This window comes from Solenopsis invicta, chromosome 11, assembly GCF_016802725.1.
Source record: "Solenopsis invicta isolate M01_SB chromosome 11, UNIL_Sinv_3.0, whole genome shotgun sequence".
NCBI classification, from domain to species: Eukaryota; Metazoa; Arthropoda; class Insecta; order Hymenoptera; family Formicidae; genus Solenopsis; species Solenopsis invicta.
Window position 1 is genome coordinate 2,081,072 of NC_052674.1, and position 22,809 is coordinate 2,103,880.

The 22,809-nt window shown below is 32.1% G+C and overlaps 7 protein-coding genes across 19 annotated transcripts in view; 2 read left to right on the forward strand and 5 right to left on the reverse strand.

Moving 5' to 3' along the window:
• LOC105196981 (cytochrome P450 18a1) overlaps positions 1–3,476 on the reverse strand; it is a 92,071-nt gene extending 88,595 nt beyond the window's left edge. The window contains exons 1-3 of the mRNA XM_039454760.1: positions 3,049–3,476; positions 2,624–2,705; positions 2,158–2,253 (exon numbers count right to left, since the gene is read on the reverse strand). The gene's annotated coding sequence lies outside the window, so the exon portion shown is untranslated. The remainder of the gene's footprint in view (positions 1–2,157; positions 2,254–2,623; positions 2,706–3,048) is intronic.
• A 163-nt stretch (positions 3,477–3,639) lies between these two features.
• LOC105196984 (transmembrane protein 17B-like) lies at positions 3,640–8,298 on the reverse strand. The gene is made up of 5 exons (XM_011163160.3): positions 7,399–8,298; positions 6,771–6,874; positions 6,581–6,694; positions 4,560–6,509; positions 3,640–3,794 (listed from the first exon to the last, which is right to left on the reverse strand). The coding sequence occupies exons 1-4, from the start codon at positions 7,490–7,492 to the stop codon at positions 6,267–6,269; spliced, it is 555 nt and encodes a 184-aa protein (XP_011161462.2). The 5' UTR covers positions 7,493–8,298; the 3' UTR covers positions 3,640–3,794; positions 4,560–6,266.
• On the forward strand, positions 4,187–6,542 carry LOC105196985 (glycolipid transfer protein). Its single transcript, XM_011163161.3, has 5 exons — positions 4,187–4,603; positions 4,733–4,788; positions 4,882–5,003; positions 5,559–5,709; positions 5,801–6,542. Exons 1-5 carry the CDS (start codon positions 4,459–4,461, stop codon positions 5,981–5,983), a joined length of 657 nt encoding a protein of 218 aa, XP_011161463.1. The 5' UTR covers positions 4,187–4,458; the 3' UTR covers positions 5,984–6,542.
• Positions 8,299–8,452: 154 nt separating the features above from the next.
• LOC105196987 (dihydrofolate reductase) lies at positions 8,453–15,737 on the forward strand. 4 transcript variants are annotated; one of them, XM_011163166.3, is made up of 7 exons: positions 12,064–12,180; positions 12,866–12,944; positions 14,410–14,530; positions 14,602–14,757; positions 14,834–14,951; positions 15,365–15,474; positions 15,551–15,737. In XM_011163166.3, the coding sequence occupies exons 2-7, from the start codon at positions 12,911–12,913 to the stop codon at positions 15,624–15,626; spliced, it is 615 nt and encodes a 204-aa protein (XP_011161468.1). In that variant the 5' UTR covers positions 12,064–12,180; positions 12,866–12,910; the 3' UTR covers positions 15,627–15,737. The 4 variants fall into 4 exon arrangements, with proteins under 4 accessions (XP_011161467.1, XP_011161468.1, XP_011161470.1 ...); XM_011163165.3 differs by lacking the exons at positions 12,064–12,180; positions 12,866–12,944 and adding an exon at positions 8,453–9,015; XM_011163168.3 differs by lacking the exons at positions 12,064–12,180; positions 12,866–12,944 and adding an exon at positions 13,036–13,581.
• On the reverse strand, positions 10,468–12,168 carry LOC105196988 (translation machinery-associated protein 7 homolog). Its single transcript, XM_011163169.3, has 2 exons — positions 11,979–12,168; positions 10,468–10,963 (listed from the first exon to the last, which is right to left on the reverse strand). Exon 2 carries the CDS (start codon positions 10,960–10,962, stop codon positions 10,768–10,770), a length of 195 nt encoding a protein of 64 aa, XP_011161471.1. The 5' UTR covers position 10,963; positions 11,979–12,168; the 3' UTR covers positions 10,468–10,767.
• LOC105196986 (histidine triad nucleotide-binding protein 1) lies at positions 14,956–17,109 on the reverse strand. 2 transcript variants are annotated; one of them, XM_011163164.3, is made up of 3 exons: positions 16,757–17,109; positions 15,877–16,149; positions 14,956–15,657 (listed from the first exon to the last, which is right to left on the reverse strand). In XM_011163164.3, exons 1-2 carry the CDS (start codon positions 16,952–16,954, stop codon positions 15,880–15,882), a joined length of 468 nt encoding a protein of 155 aa, XP_011161466.1. In that variant the 5' UTR covers positions 16,955–17,109; the 3' UTR covers positions 14,956–15,657; positions 15,877–15,879. The 2 variants fall into 2 exon arrangements, with proteins under 2 accessions (XP_011161466.1, XP_011161465.1); XM_011163163.3 differs by lacking the exon at positions 14,956–15,657 and having other exon boundaries at positions 15,785–16,149.
• A 548-nt stretch (positions 17,110–17,657) lies between these two features.
• The window catches only part of LOC105196992 (cyclin-dependent kinase 4), a 105,670-nt gene continuing 100,518 nt past the window's right edge, over positions 17,658–22,809 (reverse strand). For 7 of the 9 annotated variants that reach the window (XM_011163174.3, XM_039455155.1, XM_026130785.2 and 4 more), the window contains 4 exons: positions 20,241–20,941; positions 19,691–20,050; positions 19,153–19,313; positions 17,658–19,066 (listed from right to left, as the gene is read on the reverse strand). In XM_011163174.3, the coding sequence (XP_011161476.1) occupies positions 18,844–19,066; positions 19,153–19,313; positions 19,691–20,050; positions 20,241–20,941 (1,445 nt within the window). In that variant the 3' untranslated portion in view covers positions 17,658–18,843. Of the gene's footprint in view, positions 19,067–19,145; positions 19,314–19,690; positions 20,051–20,240; positions 20,942–22,809 lie in introns of all 9 variants that reach the window. The other 2 variants (XM_026130787.2, XM_011163178.3) reach the window with 2 other exon arrangements.

Below are 22,809 nucleotides of genomic sequence, written 5' to 3' on the forward strand. Positions count from 1 at the left end.
TTTTCTTTAATTTTTAAAATATGAAATATCAAAATCTCTAGTATCTATTTAATGTAAAATCATTAATCGTCCAAATACCTCATAGCGATATTGCAGTTTTTATTTATAGAGATATTAATCGAAATATTATACTGCCATTATATATCCCTTGCTTCTGAAAATACGAATACGATTTCGGCCAGAATAAAGACACAATTTGCACGTAAAATTAAAAAAAAAAAACTTTCTCTCATGTCACATAATAAATTTATTTTGATGCTTTTTGTTCTGCTATTCCATTAGAGTTCCAATAATACAGTATAATATTCAGGTATTTATTTTATAGATTATACTTTCAAATACGATTTGTATGTATAACTGAGAATCAAATAGAAGCTTGTATCCACATGTATGTAAGTGACATACAGATAATATGGATTTTATATATAATCATATGATGGCATAATTAAATGACAAATATTTGATAATACATCTTGCTCATGTATCGACTCTTTCCATGTTGTCGAATATGCAGGGAACTACTTTATAATTATTTTATAACAATAGTCCCTAACACCCCGTGAACTATAGCCTCAATCTTTAATAGACATAATAATAACATCCATAACGTGCACAAATGCGTTATGAGCATTAAAATGAGGAGTATATTTAGTTTATAAGGTTTAGTATATAAGATATTGGGCATGCTTGTAATTATATACAAACGGAAACTTCATATAGAATGATCTTATAATACGTATGCAATTAGATATACTTAGAATTTTTAAAAAGACGCTGAGTTTTCTGATAAAGTCACTAGAGCATCTATATATTATTAACCGTTTAATGTATTGCAGATACCGCTAATTTTTCATGTCGAAAAATGCCAACAAGCAGCAATAAATTGATAATGAGCTCAGCTTCTGCAATTCATAGAATTATACTTTAATTCTGGAATATTATATTTTTCTTATATTTACATTATTCTAGGTAAAAATTTATTCACAAAATTAAAAATTTGTTTTACACTTTTTCTGAAGATTGCAAGATGTTAGAACAATTGAACTAGTACTATTTTAATGTAAACAAAATCTTATGAAATATTACTTTAAGCTATCAAAATTTTAATAAAAAAAAAAATTAGTGAATATTTATTAGCATATGAGTAAAAATTCATCCACAGTAATACTTTTGAACTAATCAAAATGTTTTTTTTTTTCAATTTATTAAAAATAGATGAAAATGTATAAATTAATAAATTTTATCTTAATTTATTCATGACACTTATTTATGGCACTTTTCGACATGAAACAGAAGTGCAAATAGACTGCTTGTATTTTTCACACGGATTTTTAGCATTCAAACGGTTAAGCATATATATGTACATGTAATATTGTATCCTAAATTATTTTAATAAATTAGGCTAGTGAACCAAAAGTTACAGAGACAATATTGTATTACCAATTCTGGCAAACTGATAAAAACAATCTATGTATTAAATTAACAATATACAAGTTAAATAGAAATGTAACTAACAGTTTTTCTACCCATTTCTCCTCCTCCATGTTAAGCTTACATAATTAATATGTATAATGTTACCCTTAAAAAAAGTGAATCACAGAATGAAATGTGAAAAGGTTTTAAACTATTCTCAATACTTAATATTTCGTGTCTTTTGGCTCGCGCGTTTCATATGAATTAACAGTTATTTCCGAATAATAAATTTTTTTATTTTTCAAAATGAAATATTTCAAAATAATAATAAATTGATCGAGGCGTAAGCGTTGACGAAGCGGCTTTATCTTCCGCGCGGACAACTTCATAGCAACGCCGCATTTGTGACGTAATGACGCTACACATCCCGCTCTCAACTTCATATTTATGTACTGGTCCGCGTCTCAAGCAACAAATATATGTTGTCGTTTATGACGATTATTATTTCATATTATACGTTAGAAGGGTATTAATATTGTTAGCTCGACATCCTTGCGCGTTACTTGCAATTCGATAATATATACCGTCATTGTCAACAGGTAGCGCAATAGACGTACCTTCGACCGAGTAATTATCGCGAAATACGCATTTGTATGAATCACTGGCATAAGTACAGAATTTGTATTATGTCATGGTTAAACTGGCAATAGATATTGATGCGAGAATGAAATTGATATCGTTTACCTGTTAAACGAGTCGCGACGCCGCGCCGCTCGCTCCTGTTCCGATTCATGCCGCCACGTCCGCCCGGTCTGCCAAGTCCATCCAGTTCGCTGCATTCTGTAAATAAAACAGGAATAGAATCAAGGTGGGGCAAACGGCTTCATCTCCCGCACGATCAACTTCAAACCAACGCCTCGCGTCCCGTTATCAACTTCACTTTAATGTATTATCCGAGTATCATGCGACAAATACGTTAATTGTCCCTTATGACGTTGATATTACTATATCATATACCACACCTAGAGAAGCGTGAAAGATTAATATTAAAAGATAGATCCGCGTGCATTATTCCATAATATGATCGTCGCGTTATCAATTAATTATTCGCGCAATACACTTTTGATAAATTAATTACTATGACAAACGCGGTTTTCTGGATCGCCGATACATGAGCACTAATTTATTTCACAATATTCGTTTCGCTTACCTGTTAAACAAGTTGCGACGTCACTCGCTTCGGTTCTGATCCATCATCCCGCTGATTCGGCTGATCCCGCGTCCGCCGTTTTCTGCAATCAGACACGTAAATGCACGTCAAGATGGCGAGCCGGCTTCGGATCGTTTCCCGCGAAAATAATTTTACGTACCAAAGTGGACGTCACGCTCGCACTGCGGTTAAAATATCTCGCTTTTAATTTCAATTAGAATAGGCGTATTGATAGATATCCACGCGCGTCACTATCAATATATGATAATATCCCCATCGCATTGTCAATGATACGTGCGCTGTGCGATCGAGCAATTACGAGATACGCGTTTTCATGAATTATCGATACGCGGACACCGAATCTATACTACGCGATTAGTTTGCCAATAAATATTAATGCGAGATCAAATGTAAGTTTCGTTCACCTATTAAACTAATTGTGATGGCATTTTTCCTGGAGCTGATCCGCTCCGCGTCCGTCCCGCGTCCACTGTATTTCCAGAAAGGTGTATCAAGTGAAGTTGGTGAGAAACGCCTTCGTCTCGCGCAACTTCACGCGACAAGGGTGCCGACACACACGTTACATTTCCCGCTTTTAACTTTCATACATTTTTCACATTATAATACAAATTATTATTTCATGTTTAAAATATGTCTCAGATAATTATAATTACTTTTAAATAAAAATAAAAAGATGCAATGTAATTAAAGTATGAGTCAAATTGATTTCTCATGTCGATCGATCAATTTATTCTTAGCGAGAAACTATTTACGCTGTTGTGTGGTGTATTATAGCGTGCATAGATAGAATTAATATATATATATATATATATATATATATATATATATATATATTATCGAACCAAATTATATGTATTTCTTTATAAACGTGGATTATATTGTATATGTACATACATATATATACATATACGTGTATATGTATAAATATATGTATAAGAATAGATGTGTATATGTATACGTACGTGTTTTTCATATTTTCTCAGTTTTGAAAGATATTTTACGGACGATTAATGACATATTTTAATTAATTATATAGTTACTTTCCTGTGAACGCCACGTCTATTTGACAGCCAATCACAACAGCGACGTGAATTATGTGACACACGTCTGCCTGCGTGCCGTCAATTTGATCCAAGGAATAGAAGAACTGCTGTAAATAAAACATTTAAATGTTACGGATGCTATTTGACTGAAGTTAAACAAATGTGAGATTGAGAAACATTTGTCGTGCGTCTGAGTTTGACCCTCACACGCTCACTTAAATAATAAAAATTTTAATAATAAAAAAAAGGTAAGTTAAAAAAGATTCTCCAAATGAAATTTGATGCTACAATAATAATAATAATTATTATTATATAATAATTGTATCTGGAATATGATTCTTGAAACCAATAATCAGAAATGTTTCAAAAATTAAAAAAAATTATTTAGAGATCATATTATTTTAGAAAAAAATATTTTTTATTAATTATATAATTTTTATTATATAATTTTTATCTTATAATATAAAATATATTTATAATCACTTATTATATATAATAAAAAAATTGGATCATTTTTACTTGTATTCTGATACTATACAAACTATATACATAAATTTGTGTTGCAAAAACGTACGTAACATACTGAAAAGCATACTTATCGTAAATGCATAGTAACAGAACACAGATAGTAATAGTCGTCTTTTTTCTCAAGTACGCGTATATCGCGAAAAATTGCGTATAAAATTGAGGATAACAACATAGCAGCGCATTTCTTTATTCTTTATTCTTATCAAAGTATGTCGAACACACGTATTTGATTTGAAGTAGAACATGTCATCCTCCGATTCAATCGTTCGGAAAAACGCTTGTGCAGAAACAGGATTCGATGACAGAGTGCAATTTCCTGAAATAATCGACGACAAGATAAATACCGAGGAGTTTTTAGAGGCTGCTCGTGATGTCGTGCGAACAGTTGGTGCGTACACCTATTTTCTAACTTAACCTCAAATTGTACAAAGAATCGCGGAAACGAATGCCACTCTACGATAATAAAACTTGCTTTAAGTACAATATGACGCGCGACAGAAACAAATCTGTGTTTCAGATAAATTTGGCAAATTGTTTGCGCCCGTGCGTTACGACATGCAAGGCAATATCGATGTAAGTTAAACAAAACATTTCCCACAAAGAGATAGTATTAATGATCTTTGAATGAACTAAGGATCTAAAGTTGCACCTTCTTCTCAATTGCAGAAGCTCACAACCAGGTATTCCATGAATAAAACTGCCAACTCGACTTTACAAGATATGATCTTGCTTGAAAAATCTACCGAAAAAGATCTCATTGCGGTTGATGCCTTAATGTGGTTAAGAAGGTATTAAACATGTATTTATGCAAATGTTAACGTTTTTAATCATTGGGAATCTTATGCCAATAATTATTTTTGTCTTATCTTTCACAGTACATTGTTTATTGTTCAATATGCTTGTTAACGCAGTAATAAATCTTATATCAATTGAATAATATGAGATTATATTTTTAACTTTGACTTGAATGCACATTTTAAAACAGTAATTGGTACATAATTCAACTCATATTATACTGCATACAAAAAAATTGTTGATAGAAAAATATTTCGACAGTAAAAATAAGATCATAAAATAAATTCCAAAGTAATTAATTCAATATGTAGCACTGTCTTTTGGAGCACAAGACACAAGAGTTTTTGTTACATAAAATTTATTTAATAAAGGCAAAATGTATAAAACTTATAAAAGTTATTATTTGGCATAAAATCCCAATGATTGAAATATTTATATCAATATTCTATGCTATACATATATCAGTCGCTATTTAATTATTAAATGTATCTACAAATTCCTTCAAATACATAATTGTATGTACAATTATTAAAAAGATTATGTTTTAGGGCCTTACATCTAATTTTACTATTCTTTGAAAGAATCGTGGAGACTCATAAAGCTGGAGAAGCAACAGAAGATTTGGTTGCATTCTTAAGAGAAGCGTACAAAGAAACTTTGGAGCCATATCATGGTTGGATGGCACAGCAATTATTTAATGTAATTTATATACTTTCTATATGCACTTTTTTTTAGATGCGTTAATAATTCTTAAAATCATGATACTACTATAAATTTCATTTTATTCTAGCTCTTGTCACGTATGACGCCTTCTCGTTCACAACTCTTACTGGCATTAGCGGATGGACAAATGGGGAAAGAAGAAATTACTTTAAGTAAAATGGAGCTGTCTTTAGTAAACCTAAGGAAAAATATAGTAGCTTTGAAGACGTTTTATAATGATCATGATCTAGAAGTGAGCACTGTAGTATAATACAAAATTTATTAGAATTCAATATTATATCTTCAATGCAGAAAGCTACTTGAAAAGATTACATAAAAAAAAGTATAATGAAGGAAGAACTTCATGGTTTTCATACATGTTTACTTATAAAACCATAAATTTTTATATATATTGCATTTCAAGATTTTCAATCTACTACAAAAATTAGTTTCTGTTCAAAAATGTACATATCATTCATATGATATTACCTTAAGTCTTTCGGCACATTAATAAAGTGCAATAATATTATTAAATCTCAAAAGTAATAAATAAATTAATGTCTACTGTCATCAATCCCATATAATTGTGCGACATAAAACCTTTTGGCATGATGGTCCGCTGACTTCTTTAAAGCTATGGTAGACGTTATAATTTCTGTGACTAGCAGAAACGCCATGATACTGTTAATAATTGTTTCACTAAGGTGAGGTTCAGTTTTGCTATCGAAAAGAAGAAACATCTCTAAAGGAAAATGTATGAGAGTAGATATCAGCCAGAAACTTGCCAATTCTGGAATCTGTATAAAAAGAATATCTTCAGTCCTAACATCCATTTGTCTAATTTATTTATCTTATTGAAATAAATTACCTTCTCAGTTAAGTTTCCAAGATATCCCAAGTACAATCGTATACCTTCCAATACCGATATAACAATAAATACTGCTACAGTTATGAATTTGTACACGTCTGTCAAGTAGTAATACTGTAAATTAAGAGATGATATTTGTCTATTTTTTTTCCAGGTTTTTCAAAAATTTTACATTTTGTCATATATTTACTTTTGCATCTAAATTGACAAGTGTCACAAAGAACCATACAGGATATGTCCATACATTAAAATATAATGCCATTTGGAGCGGCAAGTTGGATTGTATTTGATTTCCTGTAGAAAGCAAGTAGTATGAATTGTTGTGTGTGTATATAAAACATAAATATACAAAATTTTATCAAGAAAATAGATTATTAAACTAGTAAAACTAAAAAATTAAAATTGAACTTTTATTAGAAATTTAGTTAACTTTTATTAGAAGTTTAAGTTATACGTTTCGTTACTGTTAAAATTCAGTGATTAAGTCTGTAATAAAAAAAAATTTGTTGATAAACATACTTGGTCTGTTCTTTTTAATTGAACTTTTTGCACAATTTATCTTTTCTCTTTTTCTCTCTATAGCTGAGAAAGAAAAAAAGAAATAAACTGTGCAAGAAATGCAGCTAAAAAGAACAGATCTATTGTTGCCTTGAACATTACAATGTTCACAAAACTTCTCATTAATACATTGATTCATTACATTAAGGTTAACAGATCAATTAAAATGACTTAAACATCATGTGCGGCAGCTCAAGTTGTCATTACCGTTGCTCATGGCAACAACTGCTATCCAACAACAGAGACCGCAAGATGCATACCTATATCATAAAATTCCTTTTTTCGATCATAATATGCCAGACCGGGAAATATGCGATCCGACGCGGTAATAACTGACGTCCTCCACATCCACATTTTTTATAACGTGAGATTCACGTTCAGAAAAACGAGAAAATTTAAATATACATTTTAGAATTGAGTTTGTATTTTAGTGCTTTGCACAACTAGTCGCGACGATCAACCACCTGCGTCAGTGCTGCCAAAACTGTAAGGGTGCGCTCACATGGGATGCGGAATGGCGGAACTGCAGAACGTTTGTGATTGGTAGCGGCTTTATTCTGCCGATTCCGCCGTTTTTTCTTTTTCCGTTTTCAGCGGAATAACTTTTGTGCATGTATTCGTCTTTCACGTGTATAGTCACGAAGAAAAACAAAAAACTTAATTAATTAATTAATAATTAATTTATTAATTTTACTAATTCATCAAATAATTGTCATTACGATATCAATTTCATGCTATCTCCTGATGCTAAAAACCGCAGTGTTATGTGTAGTCAAATTTCAGGCGAAATGGGATAATTGTTCTTTGGTAATAACAGATCGGACTAATTTTAGTAATTCATCAATTGAGGTGGCAATCTAAAATAATCAATATATTTTTCTTCAGCTTGAGCCTGCATTTTCTTCGCAAGATTTGCACTTGCTACTTGCAATAATCTTCTTTCTGCGTCGAAAACTCGGGATATGAGGCAACGGAGAAAATACAAACACGATTAAACGTGACACAATACATCGCATCCGACTGACGACGAATGTTGACATGAACGCCCGACAATTTACTCCACGAAACTCTCGAAACTCTCGCTCGCGTCAAAAACTCATACGGAACGACGAGAATGCGAGTTGAAATGCGCCGCGACGCGCCACGACCTTGCTTCCGCTCTAACCGACATACCGACCGATTGCTGGCACTGCGTAGCAGCGGCGGTAGCGACGCAGCGGTGCGCAGGCGCGGCCACGCGCCAATCACGTGAGTCACGCCGCTACGCAGTACGCAGTGCCAGCAGTCGGTCGGTTAGGGAGCATGGCGGAAGGTCGCGGTGCGTCGCAGCGCATTTCAATTCGTATCCTCGTCATCCCGTACGAATGTTTGATGCGAGCGAATGTTTCGAGAGAGCGTCGTGGACTGCCGAAAGTGAAGTGTCGGCCTTTGTACCGACATTCGTCGTGTCGAATGCATGATGCGAAATCGTGTCGCATTCAATCGAGTTTCGCAGCTTCTCCGTTGCTTCTTATTCTGAGTTTCCGAGACGCGTGAGTACCAGGAGGGTTTCGAAAGTACCGAAAACGAAGGCTCGCGCGTTCGTGCCAAGTATGAATCAAGACGAATCATCGTGAGGAGAATTTTGGATCCTTTGTGTCGCTCAGACGACAATGATCGGTCGGGATAGCACGAAGTCGTATCGCGCGTTCAATCGCGTCTTCTCCGTTGCTCCGTATTTCGTATCTCAAGTTTTCGACGGGCGTTAGTACCGGAGGTGCTGAAAACGAACCAAGTGTTGCGCGTGTGTGCCAAAAGTATGAATCGAGAGGATCTTGGATCTTCGAAAGCGGCGGCTGAGACTACGAGACGGAGCTGGACGGAGCGATCAGCGAATAGTGAGTCAATTTATTTGTACGAATATCTATTGTTTATTCGTCCCCACATTTCAGTATTTGTGTCTCGTCCTGATTGCGCTCGCATAAATTGCGACTCAATAAATCGCGGATAAGCCGTTAGGATAGAAAAAAATTAAAATTCGTGTACGCGCGCTCGGCATTCATCCCTTCGCCAGGTGTGCCAACAAACGCGATTGATGTGCTTTCCGACTGTATGTATATGCATTGGCAGCATTGGCATCGTAGTGTATGTTTACGTTGTAGAGATGGCGTATGGCGTCTCGAATCATATCAGCTAAATTAGCCAAATGGGCACGTTCCCAGTGGCTGTTCCCTTTATATATATATATATATATATATATATATATATAAAATTATACATATATATATATATCAACTAAATTGTGGATATGGCCATTCTCAGGCTTTTTCTTCTCTTTTTCCTTTCGATTTTCTCGTAAAATCTATCCTATCCAAGTTTTTTTCTGCGTACTTTTATTCTACAGGATTGTGATTTTCTTTTTTTTTTTGCAATTGTAACAGAATATATAATTTTGCAATCTTCTGATGCAGTCTTCGTTGATCAAATGCATTATGATTTTAATTTTTTTTTTTAAACCCGCAAATAACAATAAATAATTTATCAGATTTTATTGCTGCAATGGCAGATAAATAATTGTGTTGTTATTCTGTATATGTATCTATCTTTTGAAGCAAGAGCGAAAATATAAATCAAAATTGGTACACATACACAATCGGTATGCAGGCATCCCTATACCTTATAAGAGCTACAATATTTTCAGAATATTATACGAATATTATTAAAAATTAAAATAATATTAAAATAATATTTCAAGAATATAATATTTTTAACATTAAATCTAATATTTCAAGAATATTATTTAATATTAAATAATATTTTGTTGGGTAGGGTATATGTTTGTGATTTCCGATCATCAGTTTGTTTCCTATGTCCCATGGAGTGGAACTTGTAAATGCGCAATCAATGCAAGCCAATGATAAACACTATTCCGGCAGATCTCATATAAGTGATTTACGGGAAGGCTCTTGCGATTGATCAACGCTAATTACGCATTTCGCAATTTCCGCTTAATGGGGACATAGGAAAATACACTTTAGCGGAGCGAAATCGGCAGAATAAAGCCGCTACCAATTACGAACGTTCCACAGTTCCGCCATTCCGCATCTCATGTGAGTGCACCCTAATTTTGAACGCTATCTAAATGTATCTAAGATAATCATTATCTAACAAAATTCTAGATTTTTGTCGTTTAAAATCTTTGTCACAATCATGAAAAATCAGAAAGTTTGACATAATTACACCATATATTTTTATTAATAATAAACAAAAGTAATAATTGAATATTAAATAATAATAATAATGTAACAATTATATTTCAAATGTAGTGTGTAAGAATTGATAGATTCAAAGAGTTTTATACGTTTATTATTTTGTTCCCTCTTCCTGTGAATCAATGTACTTGAAACATATAAAAATCCATTATTTAATAAATGCCATTATATAAGACTTGTGTTAATTTTTATAAAAATTTAATGGAGAACATATACATAATATTGTTATATTTACAAGTTTAAAGCATCTCTCAAAATATTTAAGGAACATTAAAAAGAAGTTGCAGTCTGATGTAATGATGGTTCAGTTCAAAATCATTGTTATAATCGGAACATTTATGGGCACAGTGGATCACATATTTTGTTTATTTTTTACGATCATTTCTTCCCAGACTTTTTAATGCCACCAGTAACTAGAGGACCCTTTTGACTTGCTTTCTTTGCTGCCTCAGCTAAGGCTTTTTGTGCTTCCTTTTGCTTTTGCTTAAATGCCACATCTTCCTCATCCATAACTTTAGACTCCTTTTTTGGTGCCTTTAGGGGCTTCTTCTTACCTCCTTCTCGGTTAGACATTCTAAAATACACAAAGATTATTACTTAGAAATAACACATGCTCTAATAATAAACTTGTATTAATCTTTTGTACACATCTTTAGCACTTTTTTGATATATGTTAAATAATGACACTTTAGAATAGAATTGCTAGAATAGAGAATTTTCTTCCAAATTTTTGTGAATCTTATTATCATGAAAGATTCAGAAAAGAAAAAAGTTTAGAAGCATTATTAAGGAAGGGGATATTTATATTTTTATCTTCTCTTAAAAATTCTTGATAATAATAAAACCTAAATTTGAGAGAACATCTGATAAATTTGCCAATTCTGAATTGATTTTTATTACTTTTACAAGTATAAAAAATTCAATGACTCACATATAATATCTCTATAAATTTATGCAATGGTTTATTTTTAAAAAATTATATATAAATATTATAACTAATCAGAATGCTCTTGGATTAATATTCATAGTTAAATTTTATTTCAAAACTGTCATAAGTAATCTCTTAAAATACTCTGTGATTGATTAATAACATCTTAAAAGAGTACTTAAGACAGTCTTAAATATAAGAACAGACTATGAATACCGAGTTTTAGTTTTTCAGAGAAAAAGAATTGTACGTCATTCGTGTCAAATTGTGTGTGCAGAAGGTAAATGTTCATTTCAACCTTTGTAGGTTAATTTTGAGCTCAGTTTAACTTACTCTTTATCTTGTTCTAGTTCTAAAAATTAGAAAAAAATAGAATAAGTTAAACTGAGATTAAAGTTAATATATATTGGTGAAAATATGGACATAAATCAATAATATAACCTCCACTGAAATGGAAAGTGATTAAATCACAAGTGAGATGGAATAAAAATTCTATAAGCGGAATAATATTAATATTGGCATAAAATAAAATCTCATCCAAATATGTAGGGTGATATTTGGAAATTATTGATGCAACACATTCACAAAGGCAGTAATACATATACTATGTAAATGCTACTCTTACGATTGTATTCTGTTAATATACGAATCCTCAACTTACTTGTAGTTGTACTAAATTCTTGAACAGGATCGCAAGGTTGAAACGAGAGAAGATAATTCGTACGAAAATGTTCGGGTCAAGATTAATTAATAAATGTTGACTTGACGAAACGGCAAATCTTTCTGAAGCTGATCACCGCTGATCACACTAGAGCAGATCGTGCTGCCACAAGCCGTAAACTTCAAAGTTTGGTTAACCTTAGGTCTGTTCTTCTAGTTAAATATACATACTTTTCCTTTTTTTATGTTTTCATTCATGTGCAATTTGCGTCAGAATTTAAGATAAAGTTCTGTTTATGTATCGCAGAATATAAAACTAAAAAATTAAAATTCACACTGTTACAAGAGTGATTCCTAGTGAAAATTTCCGATAGAAAAAAAATCTCTCATTGTTTTGAATATGGATTTCGTGATGCACACTGTTGCAAGAATGATTCCAAGTGAAAATTTTCGATAGAAAAAAATCTCATTGTTTTGAATATGGATTTCGTGAATTCACTAATGTGAATAGTTTTCTATTGTTCTCTATCAAACTATCTTCACTATCTAACAATGTCAAGTGAAATCATTCGAAAAGTATTTAAGAAAATTTTACGATAGAAATTAATAATAAATGTGTCGCGGTATGTAATTATATAACACACAAAAATATATTAAAATATATGATATCTAATTGTAAACAGAATTCTGTACTGGAATCTGATACAAACTTATAGATTTAAAATGGATTTTATACATATATACATTTTTCATGTTAATTCTAAAAAGTATAACATAGTCATAAAGAAAAGATCTCATAGCTTTTTTTACAAAGAATAACATTTAATTCATTAATTATTCGAAAAAAAAACAAGATTTATCCGATTACAACACATACAGTTTTTACAGTGAGCGAAGTACTAGTCCTTATTTGGGACCAGTTTGAGGACTGCAATGTTGTTCAATTTTAGCAGTAAATATGCACCACGTAAGTTGTATCTATTTTGCTATATAACAAACCGAATTCGATTGAAATGTTAATAGCATTATGTCTATTTACATTGAAGAAAAAGGAAAAAAATGAGAAATTTAGCTGAAAAGAACAGACTTATGACGTCATTATTGAGAGCCTAACATATTCGATTTGTTGACTCGACTCCGAATCGGTGATTTGTTCTTAAGCTGCATTTCTTGCACAGTTTATCTTTTCTTTATAGCTAAAAAGAACAGACTATCGATTTGGAATCAAATCAGCAAAATAAGTCCCCTATATGCTGTAAGCCCCCTAGTTTAAAAGTTTCTGTTCTGTATCCGTTGTTACATTACACGTTATGAAAAAAAATTTTTCCTTTTTGTACTTTTCAAAGAGTGATGAAGACAACCAAAAGAATGGCTTGAAATATCACTTTTTTAAGATAGCATTCTCTTCTTTAAGAATTACAAAATAGAATAGTGGGGGGGAGATATTCGAATGAATAGTTCGACCGTTAGTATTCGCTGGTTGGTTTGCCTCGTGATAATCGGTAGAACGGTGATAAAGTAGAGTGAATAAGTTTCTTAAGAAGATACTTGAAAAATTCAATGAGTGGTGATCAACATTAAAACAATTTAGACCTTTCGTTCAAGTAATTAACGTATTTATTTCTTTATTTAATATTTTTGTACTAAATTATGGAATCTTGATTAAAAGAATTTATCTGACGTCAAGAAAGGCATAATAATAATTATGTAAAGTGTTTACGTATATCAGCACTTTCTACTGAAGAAAAGATTTTTATTATTTAATTTTATTGGTACAATTGGGAAAATATAGAAGATCAAAAGAATCAAAGCAAAAATATCATGCCAATCTTCTGAATAAAAATAAATGGCTTTTTACTTAAGGATGTATGTGTCACATCTCAAAGTATTGTCAAAATTTGGATACTGACTAAAATTTGTTGTGGATTAGAAGAAAAAAGAAAATAAGTCTGTAGATTTTTTAAGTTTGATTACTTTTAGCTGATATGTTTAGTAGAACAAAAATATCATTCTTAAAAATATATACTTGTTTTAAATACAATTTACACAAATCTTTTTACAGATATTTATAATTAGAAAAATACAATTTATACATTTTTAAAAATAAATGTTTAAGAGCAAACACTGACTTATAGCAGTTTTTATATTATTGGCATTGATAAAGTGAAAGGAAACGTAGTCCTTGGAATTACTTGACAATATGGGAATTAAAAATTAACTGCGTTACGATTTTTAATCGCTGATTATCTGTGTAATTACTTCTCTCTTTTAAAATAACAGTTATAATCAATCAATATTAATATTTCTCAATTTTTTCTAAATCAAATTAAAATTTTTTTAATGGAGTAATAAAACCTTTTCCAAATAAAATTTTTTAACCAATTAAAATTGTTTAAATAAATAGAAATTTAATGATTTCATACATGGTCCAGGACTGTTGTATCGAATTTACTCAAGAGCATCTTTTGACATGCCACCTAAATTGGAACTAATCGCTGCAGCATGTGAGAATATGGGCATTGGAGTAAATGGTGATTTACCTTGGCGCTTAAAGTAAAATTATTAATAAATTACATACGATGAAGTTCGACAGAACATTTGAATGAATTGTAATTTGTATTTAGGACAGAAATGGCGTTTTTCACGCGCATGACGACCGACACGAAGCAAAACAATAAAAAGAACGTCGTACTTATGGGCCGGCGTACGTGGGAGTGCATTCCCAAGAAGTATCGACCTCTGAAGGATCGTATAAACATGGTGTTGTCTTCACAATCATTGTAATTATGAACGAAATAAAAGATGCAAAAGAAAATTTTATTCTTCAGAAATCGATAGACTGTATATAAATTTTAGGGATTATAAAGATGAGGCAATAGTGTGCAAGAGCATACCACACGCCCTTGACGTGATTTCAGGAATGCAGAATCAAGTGGAAAGAGTATGGGTGATAGGAGGAAGTAGTGTGTACAAGGTACTTTGTATAACAAATTAATACATTTTTAAAAGATAGGTAAGTCTTTCTTAGTTGTACAATACTATAACTGCACTATAATTCAGCAGACTTGAGTAAGTTATATATGCGACACTACCGCATTGCTTAAAAGTTATATAATATTTATAGATAGATAATATCATAGTAAATAACAAGCTAATTAGATAATTGAATTGTTGCTACTGCAAATAAATGAAAAATCTAAATTTTCTACATTTAATGTGAAATAAGTACTCACGGCTTAAAAATAAAGGGGAAAAAAATACAAAAAGTGTAACTAAAAAAAACAGGCCAGATACTTCATAGCAAAGGGATATATATATATATATATATATATATACACTAAAAATATAAATTTAAATTAGATGGTAATTGTTGTAACAATTTTATAGAGCGCCATAGAATCTCCGTATTTCGGACGATTGTATCTGACGCGTATAAAGAAAAAATATGAATGTGATACGTTCTTTCCTCTCATTCCAAACGACTTTGTATTGGTCGAGTGAGTATTAATATTTTTCTATATTAGATTTGATGTGTCATATCAACTGCCTTGTAACAACTAATAATAATTCCAGAGATCCAACGGTACCACAAGGTATACAGGAAGAAAATGGAATTGAATTTGTATACGAAGTATATGAAAGAAGATAAATAGCGGAGTTACTTTTTCCAACCATGTAAACTATAAATAAATGAACTATTTTAGTAAACATATTTTTTGTTGCTTCTATAAGTAAGAATAAAACTATAAAAAGTACTATATATATTATTATCAATTAATTTTGTTTTTAATATATAAATGTTTTTAATTATTGATAATACACATTTTTTATACCCTTTATTATATTTTTAACACTTTATTGATAAAAAATAAAGACTTAAGGAAATCACTTAAACATACACATTAGCCAGGTGGCCACTCCATTTGCCGACCACCAAGAACATGCAGATGCAGATGATACACAGACTGAGCACCCTGCTTTCCGTCATTAATAACCAAGCGAAATCCTTTTGTCAAATTTTTTTGTTTTGCAAGTTTGTGAGCAACGTTCATTAGGTGACCGAGCAAAGGTTCATCCTCATCTTGAGCTTTGGAGAGTTGAGAAATTGGCTTTCGTGGAATTACCAAGAAGTGCACAGGTGCTTGAGGATTTATATCATCAAATGCAACGCACTGCAAATCATAAAACATGTTCAATAAATTAATATTAAATATTTATATCAATATTTCATAAAATAAAAACAAATGAATATTCCTATTAAATGAAAATATAAAACATTGTTACACAATTAAAATTTGTCATTATTTATCCAGTTATAATCAATATATATAAAATAATTTTTACATTGTGTCTAAATAAAAATATTTCAATCCATAATCTTTCTGATATAACATGCCAACATCTACTACAACTCAGTAGACTCCAACAAATGGTTAATGGTTATATAATAATTATAGACAGTTAACACACATAACAAAAAACAACTAGTCATTTTAGATAACAGGATAGGTCTTTTGCTGCATACATAAACGTAATATTTCACAAGTAGATAATATATAATATAACTTAGATTATGTTTAGAAACATATTTGGATTGCTCATTTTAGTCACACTTTTTATATTATGGTAAACAATATTACAAAATTTAGCTCGATAACAAATGTTCTTTTTTTTTCGACAATAAATGTGACGAAGAGCATTTGAATGACGCCGGTAAATTTGATTTGCCACGTAATTCGACGAAAAAACGTAATCTTTGTGTGTCACACTATTGTTTACCTGGCTGTCCTCATAAATAAAGTTGCATGGGATCTCTTTACGTATTATTTTCCCAAATATCGTGTCACCTTCCGGCGCAGCGGACTGCGCCTTCTCCACCTCGGACGCCATTTTTCTCAGACTGGCGGAGCACATTGGCAGGTTGGCACCTATCGCCAAGTGTTTGTATGCGTTTATGACATTCGACAGTAACCGCATGTTGAAAATCGGTGATGTTGTCGCGACCACGATAATTAGTAAGTATTATTAGCTTCACGTTTTGCACGCTCCTCGATGCTTCATCTTATTTCTGCATTCCACTCTATCTCAGTCCAAAGGTCGCGACGATCGTGTCAGTGCAGCCACGATCGAGATCTCGAGGCGCAAATTTCAAAGCATATTTTGGAATCTACAAAAATAAAAAAAAACTACTTGGATAAATACTTTCTTTTCCAACAAATCGCTTCTTAGATTTTTTACGATTGCAAGAAGTCGAAAAATCTGCTGACGAATATATTGAAGAAATTATTTATAGACATAATGATTCTATATAGTCTTCTTAACTCGAAAAAATTCTCAAAAATTTTGAAAAAAAAAGGATTATTATCTATTTTTTCTTAATTCGTATTTTTCAAGTTTCTTTCTTTTAAAATAATGTCACCTTTACTGTTCTCTGCACGTCAATAGTTTTAATATTTCTTACATATTTAAAAATTTTAATTCATCAAACGAGTTTGTTCCGTTACAATTGTACTTTTCTATTTTTTGAAAAAATCGAGTTTTTCTTTCAATTTCTCATTTTTTCTAGAAGATTAAAAACATTGATACTTTATTATCATAATCGTTTTCTTTCCATATTTTTTGGAAAAACTTAATTTTGTCTCCATTTTATTTTTTTGGAAAATTAAAAACACAGTAATGCTACGTGTAAAATTATAAAACTTATATTTCATTGAACAGTCTTCTCTTAATAATGCGCTTATTCTATTTTTTGACATCTTAACACTATAATGCACCCTAAAGGCATATAAATATTGTCACTTATTGCTTTATACACGTATCATCGACATTGTACATTTATAAAAATACGCTAGTAACGATTGCAATGGCTTGTCGTACAAATAAAATATGGCAGTGTTAGCTGATTTCTTCCGGAAGATCTTTAAATCATTCCCGTGTTTGCTAATGGGTCGCGAAGGCCCCAGTCTTAGAAAAATAATTCTACTTGTAAAAAATATACAGTGTTATCTTAGATTTTTTACACTAATTTTGTATCGAAAACTAAGTTAAGTATGTGTATCAAATATACAATTTACACATACACTTTTATACCTCTAATAGGATTCGCCGCAACTACAAAAATCTTACGTAATTACTAACATAAACGTACAATTAAATTACTAAGTAGTAATTGCTATGACAAAAAAATTACCAAGAAGTATAACTCATAATGTCATAAAAAGACAAGTGACTAAAACATTAAGACATTACGTAAATAAATAACATATCAAAAATAATAATAATCGTTTCGTTTTCATATTGTACATTAAGGTATACCTCAGATAAATTAACTTAAATATTACGAGCTTATTTCGTAAACTGTTAGAGGTTGTTATATTTACTGTTAATAACTTAATTTCGCAAGGCTAGTTATGTAAAAATAAGCGATATGTATAATTTAATACGATATAATAAATTTAAATGCTAATTGAATTTATGGTACTTCAGCATTTATACGCATGGGCGTTTTTTAATACTCGAATTAGGGCGAATATAGACTTGTTGCGTATCATATCATCGTATATGTATCGCTGCATATCAAATCATGATACGCTGTATGTATTTTCCATATTGTTGTATTCTGCATTTGTCAAAGATTCTGTATTATCTCAAAATTTCAATACAATACGCTGAATACGCAATAAGTTTATACGTGGCTTTTATTAGATATTTAATAATCAACGTATTATTAGTAATTCTACTATAATAATTCATACTGTTATAGTGCACACTTAAGTATTATATGTACTTCTATTCCTGAATATAATTATGTCAGTCTGGGTTTGCCAGATTATTCCAGCAGTAAGTCTAGATAATTTATAGAATGGTCATTGTACGATCTCCTCGGAAAAATATCGGTGTCTTACGGCTTGAGCTGCGGTTATACGACTATGAGGATCAAACATGAGCATACTCCTTACTAAGTCTAATCCGTGTTCATTGAGATCCGGTATTATTGCACCGAGAGGTTTGGGTTGTCTGCGTGGGAAAGCTGTCCAACTGAGCGATACGTTTTCCGGCCACGCTTGCCTTGGCGGAGTCCCCAAAACTCTAAAATAAAAGAATGAGAAACATATAGCTTAGAAGAATATTGGAAGATACAAATTTTCGAAAAAAGAACGGACAGTACAACTCACTGGAAAATCCTATCCAGTTGATCGCCTTCACTGGTACCTGGGAATAACGGCTCCAACTTGCAAAGTTCTGCCAATATGCATCCAACAGACCAAATATCTACAGGAGTAGCATAGGAACATCCTAAGAGTACTTCGGGTGCTCGATACCATTGAGTTACAACCTATATGTACAATATCAGCTTTTATCAATAGCGATAATAAATGATACGAGACATTGCTTAGACGAACCGCAGATAATGCAGTCCGAAAAAAAATGAAACGGCGAGCGTTTTAATGCATTATTATAATTTAATATTTGAATAATGAAAAATCAAGTTATGAATGCGTATATATAAATCAATAGACATCAATAAAAATAATAATTAAGAAATATTTTTCTATCAATTGTAAATTTTAATTTAAATTTTGGTAAAAAGAAAATTATGATATAATCTTGATTTTAATTCTAACGTAAAATTAAAAATATCTGAATTTCGATATTTGTAGTTAACAATAAACGCATTTGTAATACTTTAATATTTATGTGATATGCACGTACCACGGAAGTTAATCTCATCGCAAAGTCGTAGGTCTTGGCCAGACCAAAATCCGCGATCTTGATTTGCCTGTCGCGCGTTACCAAAAGATTCTGCGGCTTCAAGTCCCTGTGTACTATTCTATGGCTATGTAGAAACTCTACCCCGTTGAGTATCTCTTTTGACATTTTCCTCACGAGATACGGCGAGATGCCTGAGTGCGGCGAGCTATTCCGATAATTAGCTATGAACGATGCGAGATCGCTTTCCAAATGTTCGAACACCAACCAGAGGGTAACGCCAGGGTCTAGCCTTTCGGATCGTGTACTGTCACTTGACGGTAAATGTAGATAATCTCCATGACAGACGTCCAATAATCTGACCTGGGTAAAGGAAAATAAAAATAAATATGCATCCATATATCTACGATATGATAATTAAGAACATAAAGAATGAATAAAAATATTTTGCAATATGTATTGTATTTAAGTATTTACATAATCGTGTGTGTGTTTTGTTAACATAGATTATTACATTGATTAAATAATGTTACAACGATTAGAAGATACTTACGATATGTGGGTGCTCATATCGTTCGAGCGATTTCAGGACAGCAATCTCTCTTAGCGTGGACGTAGGCAGACCATCCTCCGTCAAAGGTATTCTGACTTTCTTAAGCGCTACGGCGTTGCCGGTTCTATCTTTAGCTTTGTACACTGTTCCGTAAGCGCCGTTCCCGATAAGGGACAGATCCTCGTACGACATATGTTCGCGCAGTAATAAACTTTGTACCGTCTCCTCTGATCGTCTTCCGGAAGGACCAGAGAGCTCGCCCTGATCGCTGTATTTCATTACAATGGTTTTCAGCGTGCCGAGTTGCTCTTCCCTCGAGGTGCTCGGGATCGCTTCCGTAGAGGTCGAGGCGACGCTCTCTCGTTCGAAGATATCCGTGTCCGTTTGAGACGATTCTTTGGACGACTCTGGGGACGTTTTACTGATCAAAACCGACTGCTTCGACGTTCCTGCTTGCTCTGTAACATCTGAGAGCTGTTTCTCCCCTTCTCGAACGACCACGACCTCCGCCTGTAAAGATATTTCACTCGCGGTTGGTGTCTCGGTACTTTCCACTTCCGTTAAGTTCTCCTCGCCAGACGATTCGGGTGAGGTCTCGGATTGCTTGGGCCTCTTAGGGGCAGTTGGCGTCGATAAATCTGGTTCGAGCTCTGTGCTCGAACGTCGTGATCTACCAGCCATCACAACATCTCGCCTTCTACCTAAAACGAGTTTTTTTTTCTTGTTATCGATGGAAATGATAAACTTAAAAAGTGAAGAGATATGTTTGAGAGCAATTTCTTTAAAAAGAGAAAACCTTGACACATTTATTTCAATTTTTCAAGAGTACTATTTCCAAAATATATTCAAAAAATGTTCAAATAATTTTCTATCAAGTTTTTAATCAACACATTAGTACATTAAAATAACAAAAGTAGACAATAATACATATATATATAGAAATTCAAAACTGTATTTTTAAAACTAAAGGTATTTTAAAGGTAATATAAATAAAATGATATAAATAAAAACATTATTTTTCTCCCATCCAATTATATTTTCTTGAAAGACAAAAATTCATGTACAAATTGAAGTATTTAATTCAACAATATCAAATATTATAGACGTAGCAAATAAACGTAAACCAAATTTCTTATGATACGAGAACTGTATTGACTTCGATAAACTTCAATATCTCTCTATCAGAAGGGATTTTATTCTGTATATTTTCTCTCTATTATTATATTTTCCATACATTTTTCACATTATATTCGACATATTTTCATATAACAATTATGTAGGACTTTAATTTATCTTCCAAATGGTACAGTCTTAGCTAAAATTATTAAGTACTTGTATTTTTTTTCGTTTATTTTAAATTCTATTATTTCATATTGAGATTATTGGTATTATACATAAGTTTAAAGAGCTCTCGAAACAAAGGATAATTTACATTTTAATTTCTGTTTAAATCCTTTTAGTTAAAAATGTTTAAAAAAAATATAAGATGCTTTTTGCCAAGATTGCACTGAAAAAAGTTATTAAAATGACTAAATTTTTCAACTTGATTAAATTTATTTAGTTCAAGTATTTATGTACATAAAGCAAATACATAAAATATTCAAAATTTAAGCATTTATACATTTAACTTAAATATATAAATACTTGAATTAAAGAAATTTAATCAAGTTGAAAATTTTAGTCAAGTTAACAACTTTTTTTCTTAGTATATATATAATGATAGACTGTATTTAGAACAATAGCCAAAACTCTAGCGTTAAACCCAAATCATACAAGTCTTGCTTCGAGTCATAGATCATCTACGATAAATTCGTCAAATCCGCGTAGGGATCCGTGCGAGGATACGCGATAAAGTGCACGGCATGGATATCATGGCGCGTGCATGCACATTTGTATAATCGCACTTAATACCGGGATTCACGTCGTGAATACCCCGATACACGGGCCGACTCACTTCTCTCTTTCGTTTGCATTTTATTAAAATTTCAAGACGGTACCGCAAAAGCGGGACGCACGATTGTGGCAGGCCGTCTGCTACGCGACATCTGCACAGACACCTGCGCTCATATAATAGCTCGCTATGCCGGCCTCATCGTCGGCTTTCCAGAACATCTTGTAAACGCAGGGGAAGCCCTAACCCCCACCCGGGGTCCTTGCCCTTTGTCTTTTTCGCTCGGGTCCAGCGACAGTAATTGGTTGCGTGAAAAATCATATCAGTTATTACACTGTCAAACCGTGTTGCGTATTGGTCACACATCGAGAGTTAGAAAATTCCAAAACGAAGAAAAGATATGTTAGTCGCGCCTCACTGAATCATTAGGTCAATTTTTCTTTAAGAATCTTAGGATATTTCCCAAGTACCTTTGCTACCTTTCGCGGTACATAACAGTTGACGAACAGATAAAAATCGATAAATGATCAGTTTCATCACGGCGCTCATTTCCGACGTGATACTTGATGACAAGTTATCTTTTTTTTTTTACATTAGAATTGAGTCTCGACTGTAAACTATTAATTATAAACGATGCGTGTCTCACACTTGATATGGGTATGTAAATTTCATAGCTTC

Excerpts from the sequence above, each read along its gene's own strand:
- LOC105196986 (XM_011163164.3), bottom strand. The coding sequence starts at position 16,954 with ATGCGGTTACTGTCGAATGTCATAAACGCATACAAACACTTGGCGATA. Across the intron at positions 16,150-16,756 it reads TTATTTATGAGGACAGCCAG|TGCGTTGCATTTGATGATAT; the intron begins GTAAACAATAGT and ends TATGATTTGCAG.
- LOC105196985 (XM_011163161.3), top strand. The coding sequence starts at position 4,459 with ATGTCATCCTCCGATTCAATCGTTCGGAAAAACGCTTGTGCAGAAACA. Across the intron at positions 5,004-5,558 it reads GCCTTAATGTGGTTAAGAAG|GGCCTTACATCTAATTTTAC; the intron begins GTATTAAACATG and ends ATTATGTTTTAG. Across the intron at positions 5,710-5,800 it reads TGGCACAGCAATTATTTAAT|CTCTTGTCACGTATGACGCC; the intron begins GTAATTTATATA and ends ATTTTATTCTAG.
- LOC105196988 (XM_011163169.3), bottom strand. The coding sequence starts at position 10,962 with ATGTCTAACCGAGAAGGAGGTAAGAAGAAGCCCCTAAAGGCACCAAAA.
- LOC105196984 (XM_011163160.3), bottom strand. The coding sequence starts at position 7,492 with ATGTGGATGTGGAGGACGTCAGTTATTACCGCGTCGGATCGCATATTT. Across the intron at positions 6,695-6,770 it reads TTGTCAATTTAGATGCAAAA|TATTACTACTTGACAGACGT; the intron begins GTAAATATATGA and ends CTTAATTTACAG. Across the intron at positions 6,510-6,580 it reads TTGGAAACTTAACTGAGAAG|ATTCCAGAATTGGCAAGTTT; the intron begins GTAATTTATTTC and ends CTTTTTATACAG.
- LOC105196987 (XM_011163165.3), top strand. The coding sequence starts at position 8,937 with ATGAATCGAGAGGATCTTGGATCTTCGAAAGCGGCGGCTGAGACTACG. Across the intron at positions 9,016-14,409 it reads GACGGAGCGATCAGCGAATA|GACTGTTGTATCGAATTTAC; the intron begins GTGAGTCAATTT and ends TACATGGTCCAG. Across the intron at positions 15,475-15,550 it reads AACGACTTTGTATTGGTCGA|AGATCCAACGGTACCACAAG; the intron begins GTGAGTATTAAT and ends TAATAATTCCAG.